Source organism: Nomascus leucogenys, chromosome 20, assembly GCF_006542625.1.
Source record: "Nomascus leucogenys isolate Asia chromosome 20, Asia_NLE_v1, whole genome shotgun sequence".
Taxonomy (NCBI): domain Eukaryota; kingdom Metazoa; phylum Chordata; class Mammalia; order Primates; family Hylobatidae; genus Nomascus; species Nomascus leucogenys.
Window position 1 is genome coordinate 44,635,077 of NC_044400.1, and position 15,506 is coordinate 44,650,582.

Consider the following 15,506-nt stretch of genomic DNA (forward strand, 5'->3'; position numbering starts at 1 on the left):
CCAAAGTGTCCATTCATAGAGAATTAGTTTTAAATTATAAGTCCACATGATGGGATTGAATGCAGCTATTTAAAAGTCATTAAAAAGAAAAGGGAGATACAACATGTTATCTGGAAAAATTACCAAGACATATCATTAAGTTCAAAATGACAGCAACAAAAACCAAGTACAGAACACCATGAGTATATGATCATCACCTTTGTGAAATAAAAACCAACACAAATCCAGGTAGATACATCATACTTATATGTATCTCTGTGTGTACTTGTGTGCAAGTGTGTGCATACACATGTACAAACATATTCTGCCCCTACCCCAAGAAATTATTGGAAAGTGATTACAATGGAGATTTGCCCTTTTAATTTGGTGTCTTTCTGAACAATTCAATTTTTCTAACCTTATAGCATCTATAACTTTTATTTATTCATTGAATGTCTATAGAAGTAGAGAAAACAACGGGCCTTGTTTTCTCTGGTAAATCCTGGTGAAACACTGCATTTAAAATATAAAATAAAGAAAAAATCATTCTTGTGGCCTACCTCCAAATCACTTTCTTATTTTTCAGCTCATTACAGGAACTCCATGGTTTTGAAATTAAAAGCAGTTAATGCCCTTTATATTTGTATATTTAAGATAAAAATTCCTGGTCTTGAATTAAAAAGCTAATTTCCAAAAGAAATGACAATGAATCACCCAACCTCTCAATTTAAAAAAATCTAGATGAAAAGAGGTCACTGTCATCCAGAGGGGGGTTCAGGTTTGTTCTGTTGGCATCCTTCAAGCACTTTAAATTGTGAAACAAACTCAGATCTACTGCACTTTTCAAATCTTTCTGAGCAGTCCTTCAACCTAACAGTGCCCTCTTCTGGTTCCATAAATTACATTCAGCTGGTTCACTGTGGGCCACTGAGGTAGAGAAAAACAGTAATTTATAGAAGACAATAGGAAAAATCGCATTGAAATCTGGGAGAAAAGAGTTTAGTTTTCCTTGTTAGCATATAAAAGCAAAAGTCCAGTTTAAATAAAATGGATATAATTATTACCTATTATACATGTATTATATATGTTCATTTGTGTGTATATATTTATGATATATGGTATACTATTTATATATTTAATATATAAAATATGTAGTATAAAAATTAATATCATGCATGATATAAATAGTCCAGTTTGATAGCAGCAGCTCTAAGTTGGAACTGTTTTGATCTCAAGTCAAATATTTATTATAAATCTAAACTACCTGGGTTTGATTAAATTTTTATTTCCCATCATTTTATTAATAGGCATACATTTAACTGAATTTACTAAATCTATAGCTATAAAACAAATTACCTTCAATTTTTATTCTCAAAGTTTTCAGTCTTGCAGAGATTTGAGATCCATGTAAAAAGGCAGTAAAAACGTGACTTCACTTTGAGAAATACTCATTCTTGAATTTCACACTCCCTATCTTCAATTTTTAAAAAGAGTTTCTGACTGATGAATCTGCACTAAAAGGTCTTCTGCTGTCTAGGTGACTCACCAGAAGGACTGTACTCATGATGGAGAATGAGGAAACATTCCGAGGCAAGCCACTGGCCATTTTCAGATTTTCTCAACAGCGGCTAGGCAACAGCACCCCCTGCTGCCCCCCAAACTAACATGCACCTTCCACAGTAGGAGGCCCTGATGCAAGACGGGAAAGCAGGCTTCTCACTCACTAAGGCAGCAAATGATTTGTTAAGCGCATATTGTTACTAAGGTATTGTAAAGGTGGGAGGTGGGGAAGAATCCACAGAGAAGTAGAACCCTCATTGTTGTCTCTCAAGGAACTTTCCATTCAGTTGGGAACACATATGACGTAATGAAACTCCTGAATGTAGGGCGTGGAGACATTGATGAGTTGGTGCTCGATCTGATAAACAGTGGAGAGCCACTCTCCACATTTAACCATCCCCAAATGGTGCCAGTCGTCTAAAGACATGCCCGAACAAGTGAATTAACAGTGTTTGACAGACCTTATATCTCCTTTCTATCTCACCAAAATCTCTGTAGTGAGCTCAGGCAATGTTTTGACCTGCTGGTGTGCTGATGCACTTCAGGATAAAAAGAATTGGTCCACATTGTAGCAGTAACTTCCAGGAAGAAACGAGTGGTGAATATCTTTTCTTTTTTAACCTAGATGTTAAGAAACCTTTCTCTCAGAGTAGAGGGTCAACGGCTGGGGAAAAATATTTGAATTCCTAAATTGGGTCCTATGGAAGACATATGATTACACTCGGTCATCATGAGGCATTCTCCCCAGTACTTACTTCTGGATCGCATGTAGCAATCATTACAGTTGAGGAGACCATTTCGAATCCTAACATCCGTCCCACTCACTGCATCTCCAAGCTGGCCTTTACAAATTCCACACTATAGGGTAAAAAGAACAGACATTGTAAGATGCATAAGGAGTTGTTTCTTTATAATGCTTAGTTACTGTTTATGTGAATAGCACAATAATCCCTTCTACAATCACCACATTTGTGGAGCATCTATTATGTGTAAGATGCTGCACCAGTGTCAACAGCAAAAGCAAATATACAGTTAGCATTTTAGCTTAATTCCTTGCATTTTACAGAGGACACTGGTTCAGAGAAGTTTGTTGGCTTGTCCCTAGGTTGTGGAGCTGGTAAGTGGTAGCAGGTTGACTCCAAGGCCTAGCATCTTAACCTCTATCATACACCATTTCTCAATTAAAATGGAAGAACCATTTTAAATGCATTAAACCCTAGTGGCTTTAAATAAACACATGGCCAATGAGTTATCAATTGAAACGTGTCCATCAATAATCTTTAAAGGCTTGCCAGCATTGTTGCTAAGTTCTACGAGGTCAAAATTTCTAGGAAGTAGCTGTTCCATTTTTTTATTTTATTTATTTTTTAAGACAGTGTCTCGCTCTGTCGGCCAGGCTGGAGTGCAGTGGCATGATCTCAGCTCACTGCAACCTCCACTTCCTGGGCTCAAGCAATTCTCCTGCCTCAGCCTCCTGAGTAGATGGGATTACAGGCGTGTGCCACCACGCCTGGCTATTTTTTTATTTTTATTTTTGTATTTTTAGTAGAGATGGAGTTTCACCATGTTGGCCAGGCTGGTCTTGAACTTCTGACCTCAGGTTATCTGCCCACCTCGGCCTCCCAAAGTGCTGGGATTACAGGCGTGAGCCACCGTGCCCAGCCTGCTGTTCCATTTTATATTTCCACATTAAAGGCAGTGATATTCAGAGCAACAAACCCACTGGGAACTTCCACCAACACAGGCTGAGTGCAGAAAGAGACTGTAGGATATACTTGGATGTTTGTACCAGAAGGGTACAAAGGCAGTGGAAGTTGGTCTGGGTACCAGCCTCTTGCAGGGGGACCAGGATCTAGCCCCTAATTCATGCTCTAAGGTGACCTGGGACAGAGTGAGGCTTCATCGAAATTATGTTACAAGCTGCCTCTACATTGCAAGAGTGGGGAATAAATCCAAGAGGGGATGTACCTTAAAGCGTCAGGCCAGCTCCAGGAAGTGAATGATTAGAGTGAATAAAGGCCTTGAGAGTTAAGAAGGCAAGTCTCCTGACCCTTGAGAATCTGCAAAGAGCCCTTACCACCTTGCTTATTTCTAGTCCTGATAAAGTTTCTGAGAACAGAATGCAGTGTTGAAACATATTATCTTGGCATAATTACAAATCTTAAAAAGCATATTCCTTGAGCCTCAAAACATCCGTAGACCATTTAGGACATACATTATCTCGGTTAATCTTTACAATGAGAATATTTTTGCTTGACCTTTGTGGAATGGTTCTCTATAGAAATAAAATAAAACTTAGGAAACTGTGGTCTCATTCTAATACTTTTTGATAAATGAAATCTAAAATAAGTATCTATGTTGTGTTTTGCCTATGATAAATCTTGCTTTCAAGTGATTACTGGTATTATTAAATTAGTAATTTGGGGACAACTTCACTGACTTTCTCTTAGCTTATAGGCAAAGTGGGAGTTATTTTAAACCCAGGCAAATTTACTTCATAGCCAAGGAAACTACCAACAAGAAATAAAAGAAAATTCAAGAAGGGAAAAGAAAGTATGTCAGGATTAGGCAGACCAAGAAATTACTCCTCCTCAGAGACAGAGGGTTCGCCTTCAAAAATTACATATTATTTTGAAATGTGTCCATGAGTGGAAAATAAAGACAGGATATGCTGATATAGTCCAGCTTATAAATTTCATAATAAATCAGGTATAACTGGTTAACTCACCTACTTATTACCAAGAGATCTGGAACTAGAATCTAGAACTCCTCATTTTCAGTTTATTCACTAATTCATTCACCTAAAAATATTTATTGACACCTACTCTGCTAGGTAGAGAGAAAAGAATGGTAACTAAGACAGACATGGTCCCTGCCCTTACGGAGTTTATTAGAGGAGATAATATTTAAACAATTCAATAATCAGTAATAAGGACCAAGAAAGGTTCTATAAGGACCTATAACAAAGGCAACTTAGTCTGGGTGGACAAGGCAGCTTTTTTGAGGGAGTGATATTTAATCTAAGATTACAGACATATTCATTTTGAGACCTACAATTTTCTAACTAGCCACGTAATTGACAGACAATTTTCCACTAGGTCAAAGACTAAAACCCTTTCACATTAAGTCCTAAGAGTTTAAGAAACAGCATAGACATTACATTCCAAATAAATCCACATGGCTCTAAAAGATTTGGAAGAGCATCATCCTCCCCAGCATCCCATTCTCAGCCTCCTGCCGGAGTATATGTTCTTTAGCAATAAAAACTGTTTTGTAAGGACAAATTGCACAAACCTTTCTGCTTCTTCTAATCTGACATCCCAGAGGGATTCGTGATAGGAGAGTTTCATTCTGAAGGAATGTCTATACAACCTAGACGGTGAGACCTCACAGACAAAGCCCTCCAGAATTTCCAAGAGGCATTTTTCAGCACAGAACGATGCCAAAAGACATCACGAAGTTGTGTCTGGAGAGCAAAGCAGTAAGTACGTACTCTGAAACATTGGATGTGAAAATAGAGATTGAGGGTCTCGATGATCATCGCAGCTCCTTTACCCAAAGGAAGCCCACAGGAAGAGCACAGCTTCTTTCCACTTATAGACCTAGGTTTAAAAATATACGTAACAATAAAAACTTCAGTTTAGAATACCTGGTCAAACACACAGACGTGTAACCTCATGCAAAAATGAAAATATGGATTTTTAAGATGCCTATATCGTGAATGAAATGAGAATGACAGAACTGATGATGAATAGGAGATTAAACATTAGATATAAATGGCAAACAACTGTCAGACTAAATATACTGGGTCTCCACTGTGGTGCTGAATCTGGTGCGTGTGTTTAAGTTATTAGGTTATTTGTTTCAAGAAGTTTGTGTTGTAGTCTATTCAAATGCCTCAACATGATTCAATATATTTATCGTACTTTTTTATAAGTCCTAAAAGATAACTGAGTTTTGCTTTGCTGGGGTTTCAATATTGCTTTTAAATTTCCCGTAAGTGGTTCACTGGTCCACTATAGCATTTCTTTTTACTTATTAAGAAAACAACATTTTTGTTTGAAAATAATCACCTGTGATACAGCAGACTAGGCAGAGGGCCCAGAGAGGTGAGATCTAATGTCTGCTCTGTCACCAAGTTCTCTGATCTGGTGTAATAAACTAACTTTGGGTTTCTCTTTCACCTTTTAATATGAAAGGATTGGACCAGATTATCTCTACAACCTCTTCCAATGCAAACACTCTGTGAATGAAGGCACTTGCCTTCTCTCTAAACTGTAAGCCTCTTGAGGCCAGGACTGCATCTACCTCCTCTCTGTTCCCCTTCAGCACCCAGTACAGTGCCCAGCAATGGACTGGAACAAAACCAGCAGAGCAAAACCAGGTGAGAGGACACCTTCAGCAACCCATCTGAAACTAGACAACTGTCCTCTGAAAGGCAGCTTTTATACAACTAAGATCACATTGCAATGATGCCAAATGTCTGAGAAACTCTTGGAATTACATAAGGAATTTAAAAATATGCAATATAATTTGAAAACCAGCAGGATACAGAGGGACAGGAGAAACAGAAAGGAAGACAGTAGAAAAGAGGAAGAGTTCCCCTAATCAAATGCTATTTATTAGGATTTCCCTCTTATCCAGTAGTTAAATGAAATTTCTACATCAAAGAAAATCTCTGAGCACTCAGTAATTTGTCTCTCCAGGGAACGGGAATTCAGGCGGCTTTTAAAAATATCATGGGGCCCAGTTAATGTCCAGAAGTCATCATTAGAGAGCTGGAGTAGGTTAGAAGGATGAAGTTTCGTTTGTCAGCCTCCGTCTGGTTCTCTGTAAGAGCCATCAGCGGATCCTGCCTAGAAGGGCTGAGCCCTCTTGAAGGGAAAGGCGCCAGCTTTGGAGCCCGGCGATTGTCTGGTGGATTTTATTATTAGATTGGAGGTTCCACACAATGTAATTAAAGCCCTATGGCCATAGCGGCACCAATCTCACAGGCCTGACTTTTTCTTTTGCAGCTGATAAATCTGCAGGCAGATGGACAATGTTCTCTTTCCTCTTGCCTCTGTGTGTGTGTAGGAAGAGATGTGGATGGAGACATCCCTCAGAATTATTTGGCAAGCACTAATTCAGTTGAAAGGATGCTTGGCAAGCTCTAGTCACAACAAAGCAGCCTCAGAAAGGCCTGCTGACCTCTTGTACCTGTTTGGTGACTGACCGGGAGGGGTGGGAGAACAGGGAGAGAAAGGCCCAGCCTGGAAGTGCTCTCGGGGACTCTTCCTGTAATGTGGTAAAGGAGTCAAAAATTATGACAAGCAAAGAGAAGCCACACTCCATTAAAAAAAAGACATTTTAGATTGGGAAAATAAAATAAAATTAAACTTTCTTGACAACCAAATCAAAGACCACAGCATTTCCTGGCAGTATTTTTTTTTAATGAACAAAAATAGTAAATGTCTAACAAGAATTGTACATGTATTAGCTACATAAAATCAAAACCAGGCTGGCATGCTGGCATTGCTGAACAGAAAAGACAGAATATTTTTATAATCTTTATTTTTAGTTAATTTCTTCATTCGCTAAAATTGCCAGGTTGTTTTTTAAGTTGCTAGCCAAATTGCTTTGGCATGCTAATTAGATATAAAAACGATGGACTCTGTGGAAGGGGAAAGATGAGGAGGGATCCAGGGCAGATCTTCAAGGAGAGCCCAGAGATAAAGGGCAGAACTTAAAGGAGCTATTTTCAGTGACTTCCCTTATCAACAAATTCATTATGGATACGTGGGATGAAGGGTCATGTTCAAAACATGTAACAACTGATATGTCGTGGGCATCAGCAAGTCAGAATAGCCCCCAGCTAGAAGCTACTAGAAGGGTTGTACGTGAGCCCTGCCTGTGATTAAGCCATCAGCTCTGGGCTCTTGCTTTTAAAAGTTAATATCATTTGTAAAGAAAAGGGGTAGAACACAGAAAAGAACAAGGGAAAGAAAAATACCAACACAGAAGTGAACAGCGTGTGAGTCCATGTGTCTCCCGCTTTCAGCATAACTCCCTGATTCCGCTTCCCACCCAAACCTCCCTCGCCAGGGAACGCTTGTCTTCTCCAAATATCACATTTTCATGTAACACCCTAAAGTATAAGTACCAATGCTTTAAAAAAGATTAAACATCACTGCAATAATCAATAACAATAGTGATTACTTCTAGGCAATTTTAGCTTCTATTGATTGTGAGTGTCATACAGACAAATAGAAATGAAACTGGATAGACATAAGAGAAACAGAGGAAATGGTTCAAATATTGCGTTGGGAAAAAGGAAAATGTAACAAGAAAAATAAGACAATAAATATTTTTCTCTTACAAAACAAGTTATTATCATCATCATCATCATCATCATCATCATCATCATCACCTACACTTACTATTAGCCAGGCACAAAACCCTATGAGGTAGGGACTATTGTTATTCCCATTTTATAAATGAGGCAGAGAAAGGTTAAGTAATTTGCTCAAGGTCCAATGTAGGCAAGTGGCTGAGTCAAAATCTGAATAGAGGTGGTCTGGCGCTAGGTAGAATGATTGGTTACAGTACTATGAATGTTAGCATTTTAAACATTGGATTATAAGGAATCTCTGGCTCAAATATGATCATCCTGTGAAACTGAGGGTTCGTTTTGAATTCCTCTACTACTTAATCAGTTAAATAATTTGGATAAGTTATTTAACTTCCTTGAGCCTCAATTTCGTCATCTGTAAAATGGCAGGAACAATCTCATTAAGTTATTGGAAGGGTTCAGTGAGTTAACGGATGAAAAGGAGAGAAATATATGTAAACTCTTCAACAGAGTGCCTATTATATTGAAATGGTTCAAACATGATAGAAACTATTATTGTCAAAAATACTTTCTTACAAAGTTAAATTACAGCTCAGGCAATTACCTTACAGGAGAGCATAATAATGAGAGAATAACATTTTTTTCATTGAACGAAACTTTGTCCACAGGTTCTAAGGCAATTTAACTCAAATGAATTACAAACACAACAGGCCTGCACCTGCTTTCCAATGTTTAAATCTGTGGGCTAAAAACATAACTTTGCCTATTACAACTTGATAAATTCAGAGTACATATTTACTTGCCAGAAAGACTGTCCCAAACTTCCATTTATATTGACTACCTTGTCAATGAGATTTAATGGACAGAAAGCACAAAAATGCTGTTGTCCTCTTGCCGTCTCACATTTTTCATTCTTCCCCCTTCTAACTAAATGAATTTTTCAAAAAGGGAATCCCACAACCATTGTGTCTGGTTACTCACTTCCGCCTTTCACTGGGGGACTCGATCTGATGGTTAATGCTTTTATCCAGTGGGAGGGTTTTTGGCTTCACATCTTCTGAACTGTGCGTTGGATTTGATATCTGCTGATTCTGGGATGGATCTGAGGCCAATTAAAGAACATAAATGTAGTGCACAGTAAAATCACCTTACTACCTAGGAAGTCATCTTTCTTTAAAGTGCTAATGCCTGTTGAGGTTTTATAGCAATTTCATGCAGGTCATGGGCACATGGTGGTTAGAGAGGCCACTTAAATCACTGCATCGTGATTTAGTTTTGGAAACAAAGGAGGTCAGGAACCATGCCCTTTCTCCTCACTGATTTCTGATGTCATAAAACAGTACTTTAAAATATTGACTTCTTATGCATGAAAGAAAGCAAATCTGGGTGGATGCAATTATAACCTGGAACATCATTTCTAAAACACAGTGAACACCCATTGCTTTCTCTGACTCATGGATCACACCAATTGTGATGTGGTTTAAATCCATAGGGCACCTGAATGGTATTCAGCTTGCAGGACATCTCTGTTTGGGAACATGCACAAATCTATGCTTATGTATTATAATCAACCCAGGTAAATATCTGTATAGACAACAGGCTAAAAAATTTAAGGCAAAATTCATTAATTCCACCATTGAAAAATGTTTATTTGGTCAACCAGATTTGCTTTGGCAATAAACACATTTACCAGGGTCACTCTTTCATCTTCTTAGCTCACTCCTCCTCTTTGTATTATTCAACATTTGAAGTTTCAGTTATCTAGGAATGATCCTGAAGACCCTTGGCATGTAGAATTTGATCATTTTGGCGAGGAATACATTTGAATTTTGTTGTGGTGAGCCAGGAGCGTGAGAGACACAGGTGGCAATGAGGGTGAAATGGCAATGGGAGCTGATGGGACCTTCCCAACATTCCAACACCCACATCTCACCCGGCTTTGGGGATTCCACTCCTCCATAAGCATTTTATGGGGAGCATATGTCCAACGGTGGAACTGGGAATTTGAGGAAGTCTCAGAATGCACTACTTATGAAGGTCAAAGGTTTTCTGTAAAGTTACATTTTTTTTTTTTTAAGTGCAAACACGCTCTCAGGTCTCACTGAGTCCCCAGCAAGTTCCTATAGAGTCTGAGCACACGATGGTAGGAGTTTATTCACTATATATTGGGCATAAGCTAGAAGTCCAGGGCCCTTAGAGAGAAGCCTGCAGCCAGCAGAGATCATAGCTTTCTGGACAATGTGGGGGTCTTAGAACAATTTAAACATTGAATGAAACTGGTCTTCTCCATTCTTACCCTGAGCAAGCTGTGGGTTTGTTCCACAGTGTGGGGCCCCAGCCTCGGTATCCAGCTGATGGTCTTCACGGACTCCTTTTGATACAGGGTTCCCAGAATGAGCCAAGGCCCCTTCAGTTAGGCTGTTAAAATAAAGAGGTATACTTCAGAGCTGAGAGAAAAGTAACTGAATCGACCTTCTTGGTCCTATAACTTGAAGGATGGAAGTGCCAATTACAATATAAAAAAAGAGATGGGACTGTTTATTTATTCTATTTTAAAATAGATTTAAAATGATAAAGTACTACAAATTTCTATTATCCACCCATTTAACAAGCTCAACAAACTATCATTTCTGATGCCTTCTCTGTCCACAAAGGTCTTCATTCTAATAATTTCAAGGAATGCCAGAGCTAACCTGATATTCACAAGAGAGGACTTACTGTAAAAATAATTTAGCCACATGGAACCTTTGAAGACCATGGTAACTCACTGGACTTTCAGTGGCTTCTGTGTGCAAAGAATGAACAGATGGAGGAGATAAAAGGAAAGTTTTTCTGGTGAAAACAGGGACAGCCTGGAGAACTAGCTAAAATTCATGTAAAATGCCTGTCTGGAGAAATTGCAAAAATGCGAGCAATTGCAAAAATGCAAAAAATTGCAAAAATGAAGGTCAAAGGTCTTCTGTAAAGTTACATTTTTTGTACATTTTGTAAATAGCTTATCAGCATCATTCAGATCTTCCTGACTAGTGGTTTTCATTGCATAAAACTGAAAAGTCCCTTTAAAGAGTTTAAACTGGAAAGTCATCCAAGGGCTCTACAGTTTCTGGACATAGCCCTGAGCACCTGTAGCTTACAATTTAACCAGTCTTCTAGCTGATGAGCATAGGAGAATTCGCAGAGCAAAATCCCACCAGGAAAGCTCTGCTCCCAGCCAACCTTTCAAGTTGGCCAGTCTTTGAAAATGACACTTAGCCTTTCATGCCTCAGATCCCTCTGGGATGCTGTGTGTGTGCACATGCATGCACTCTTGCCAATACCTATCTGGTAACTCAGAGCCCCAGAGGAAAACATCTTTCTCATGAAGAACATGTTGGTAGCAGAGCACTGCCAGCTTCTTGGGCTGTCTGTGCGTCCCTTCTAGGTAAGGGATGGGGTGGGGTGGCATGAATAAACCCATTACAACCCTCAGCCACAACCAGAGTCTGCTCCAGTATGAGCTAGTTTTGAGTGCTCCAGGGGTCCCTAGCTGTCCTTCTCTGATCTCCCATGGAACACAGTAGAGCATGGGTGGGATGACTACCCATAACCAATTGATTAGTTGGTTATGCTTTATACTACCACCAGAGCAAACATGATTTCTTACAGCTCAGGGGATAATAATGGCCAACTTCAGGTCCACAATGAAACCACAGTGGTGGGACCCCAGGTTCTCATTTCAATTTCTATCGCTCCAGACACATTCATCATTTCAAGTGAGTAATATTTAGGTTTGGGACTTTGAATCAGCTTTTGAAGACTGATACTGTCCCCCTTTGTTTAAAAAAGAGTTTGCCTATTTAAAAATAAGGCTATTTAGGCATGGTGGCTCACACCTGTAATCCCAGTACTTCAGGAGGTGGAGGCAGGTGGATCACCTGAGGTCAGGAGTTCGAGACCAGCCTGACCAACATGACGAAACCCCATCTCTACTAAAAATACAAAAATTAACTGAGCGTGGTGGCACGTGCCTGTAGTCCCAACTACTTGGGAGGCTGAGGCAGGAGACTCGCTTGAACCTGGGAGGTGGCAGTTGCAGTGAGCCAAGATCGCACCATGGCACTCCAGCCTGAGACAGTGAGACTCCATCTCAAGAAAAAAAAAAAAAGAAAGAAAAAAATTAAGGCTATTCATATTCAAAAGCATAAGGGCACTGATTTTAGACCTATTACAAAATATGTCCAAACAATATGTAATGTATTACTGGAACATTCATTTTGAAGCTGAATATAATTTGCATCAGCAATGAGTACCCTTCCTGGGTGTGCATGAGCAGAGCCCAGCCTTGTACATTTTCATGGACGGCCTGGGATGGGCTCATACCTGCCCTTCTCCTCCAGTCGATCACTTTCCCTAGTCTTCAGCAATAAGTCACTGTCATCTCCCTGGAATGATTTCTTCCATCTTCTGTCTTGTTTTTCATCTTGACAGTTTCCCAGGTCTATCTTATTCTAAGGAGAAAAACAATGAAAATCTTAAGTATAAATTTTAAACACACTATATAACCCTTATCTCTGGCCAGGGATATTTGAAGTATTTTTCAATCATGTTATCTATAATTTAAAGAACAGTTGTCCAAATTAACTGAATAGCAACTGATTTCCAACTATTTGGAATAAATGTATAATCTGAATCTCTTTAGAAAGTTATCACAAGAGGGAATTGATTAGAAAACCCCTCTTTCAAAATAAAACAGTCATAGGACCGCTCATTTCAGGACAAATGGTTTTCTGGTATCCACAGGTTATTTTCCTTTATGTGGATTATGGACTACCCAGGTCTTGACATAACTTCTGCCCGTACTTCCATCTTCTATGACCTTATTTGGGGAATGTGGAGGCAGACCAGACTTTATAGGCTCTCTCTGGCCTTCAAAGACAACATGTAAATTTCTTGTGAATTTTTGTTTGTTTTTAGTGCTGTCCTACATAAGTTCATTTTATTTATTTATTTAGGTTTTTTAATTTGTTGTTTTAAGTTTTGGGGTACATATGCAGGATGTGCAGGTTTGTTACATATATAAACATGTGCCATGGTGGTTTGCTTCACCCATCACCTAAGTGTTAAGGCCAGCATGCATTAGTTTTTTTTATTATTATTATTTCCTTTAGAGATAGGGTCTTGTTCTCTCACCCGCGCTGGAGTACAGTGGTGCAATGGCAAGATCATGTTTACTGCAGCCTTTACCTCCTGGGCTTAAGGGATCCTTCTGCCTCAGCCTCCCAGGCAGCTGGGACTACAGGTCTTGTGGAATGTGGGGGGTTAGAGGCAATTTTCATGGATGCTGGTAGAGAACATATTATTGACATCTCTGCTGCTGCCAAACAATGGAAAGGAATGTATAGTACGGCAGAAGGGAATAAAAATATCTATTGAATGAATGAATGATCTGGCAACTGGGCTGTGAGAAGGATATTCCAGAACATGATTTCACTAATTGAGAACTTGCCAGCCAGGTGTGGAAAGACTTTGGCTTCCAGACTACTGGGATAGATCTTGCTGGGGTAATGACTTTACCACTCCCCAGGAAATGACTCTAGAGTTTGGCTGCAGCAGTGATAGAACAATGGGGTACAATGGCCACATAGTAGCTGACGTGATTCTAGGGGAATAGCTAGTCTTGGATTTAAACTAGTGAGTCTGTTGGGTAACCTTGGTCTTGGGGTTTTGTACTTCTATTCAGATTTATTTATTTCACAAATTGCTTTTAATCTGTGGTCTCACCATTGTCCCACTGCCTTCAGTCATGGAGGAAGAGGTAGACAGCTGGTCAGCGGAACTTGAAGAAACAGTAAATGGAACCACAGTGTCTTCAATTATCTTACGCTCCTAAGGGGAAGGACAGAAATTGATGAAAGGGGGGAAAATAAAAATCATATTTGTCAAGAGAAAAATGTCATTAAAGTACTTTAGAAAAAAATCAGAATATGTTCAAACAAGCAGGGCATTTTAAAAAGTCTTATTTTCCAAAAGCATGCAAATCATATAACACTCTCCATGGGTAATAATTTAGAAATTAACATTTAATTTTGAAAAACAAAGACTCTGCAAATTAATTAGTTAGACTGATATAAGAAGCCTAATTAGAAATGCTATTAGGGATCTGATTATGCACAAAAAGTATTGTTGAATATAAAATTCACAATATGAATCATGAACAAACTTTAGATAATATACATAAAATGCAGCCCCCTTTAAGTTATCTAATGTGTTTTGGCTTATTCATTTAAAAAACAAAATGAACCTAAACAAAATTCTCTTCTCCTCCAAATCTCTTTAGTGCTATATAGTAAATGCATTCATTCAGCCTCAATATCAAAATTATCCTCATAAAATTAATTCACTATTACCAAACAACAAACAAACACACAAATGAATGGAACTGATTATTTCATGTCACCTCTCTAAGATCAATCAAGAATCTCACTCACTGATTAGAGAACAGATGTAATTGTATCATCTTCCTTGACCGTGACTCAACATACCCTTATCACGAACTGTATTTGTGAGGAATTGTGGTCTTTTAGAACCTAAATGACATGACTGTTTTAAAGAGGTTGATGGGATTCTGCTGTCAGTAAAGAGTCAGACACAGCCACATGCATCCGCATGCCACAGACACAGAGTGTTGCTAGACTTTGAGGAATTGGGACGACAAGGTCAAATTCCTTCTTGGGAATTTCCTACCTCCTCATAGTATCTGCGTTCTTCCTCTTCCACCTCCTTTTGGGCCTTTTCCCACTCTTCTTTCAGCTTGTCCTGCTCCTTCTGGTATCTCTCCTGTTATGGAATTTCCATAGATTGTTCTCAACTGACCATTGCACATGTCATCGGGAATTTTCCCCCCTAAACCACCATGTACAATATGTTGCAAGATTATCTTCTTCTTGTAAGGATTCTGAATCTAATTGATTCATGCAATAAAAAGGGAATATGGTTTTGTGGCACTCAAACATTTTGGGAACATAATCCAACAGACAGCAGTATTTTCTGCTGCTAATGTTTTGCTTACAGAAAGAGAAAAGACGGAAAGGTGGAAAGCCTCTAAAATCTTCCTTCACTCAGGTTTTGTTCCAGGTGTGTTAAACCAATAGTTTGGTTTTATTGGACCCTTTAGAGATGAGTTTTGCCATTCCACTAATAGAAATGCATTGCTGCGAGGAGAGTGTAATAAAAGATGAAAAACCTTGAAGGTTTATTAGACACACAATACAGAAAGGTCCACTGTGGACAAGATGATAATTAGCTGAGTAGCTGAATTACTCTTTGCTTGTGACTATTCTACCAAAATAGTCTTCCTAGCTTTAAGTAACTTCTGAATTAAGAGCAGTTTTTAAACAATCCATTAGAGTACTTCTTCAGAACTGCCATTTTTGCTTTCAGAAATAATGCAGCAGAAGTCACCATTTCTAGGGGGAAAAAGAACTACTATGAATAAAAATGGTGTTCAAAATGTGACTGGAGTCCTTGATGGCTGATTAGAAGAAATGAATAAATGGGGATTAAAATTAATGCATAAAATGAGAAGTGACACTCCTGATGCGTTGGGAATGGCATCCTGACATGACAGAGACAAAGGAACCATTGATGTGTGGTGCAC

General features: G+C 38.8%; 1 protein-coding gene across 10 annotated transcripts in view; it reads right to left on the reverse strand.

Annotated features, from left to right (window-relative positions):
• The window catches only part of LIMCH1 (LIM and calponin homology domains 1), a 338,444-nt gene that overhangs the window by 5,375 nt on the left and 317,563 nt on the right, over positions 1-15,506 (reverse strand). For 4 of the 10 annotated variants that reach the window (XM_030801291.1, XM_030801287.1, XM_003258628.2 and 1 more), the window contains 8 exons: positions 14,594-14,686; positions 13,631-13,735; positions 12,230-12,357; positions 10,167-10,288; positions 8,852-8,972; positions 6,739-6,816; positions 5,033-5,141; positions 2,295-2,397 (listed from right to left, as the gene is read on the reverse strand). In XM_030801291.1, the coding sequence (XP_030657151.1) occupies positions 2,295-2,397; positions 5,033-5,141; positions 6,739-6,816; positions 8,852-8,972; positions 10,167-10,288; positions 12,230-12,357; positions 13,631-13,735; positions 14,594-14,686 (859 nt within the window). Of the gene's footprint in view, positions 1-2,294; positions 2,398-5,032; positions 5,142-6,729; positions 6,817-8,851; positions 8,973-10,166; positions 10,289-12,229; positions 12,358-13,630; positions 13,736-14,593; positions 14,687-15,506 lie in introns of all 10 variants that reach the window. The other 6 variants (XM_003258624.3, XM_003258626.2, XM_012499795.2 and 3 more) reach the window with 2 other exon arrangements.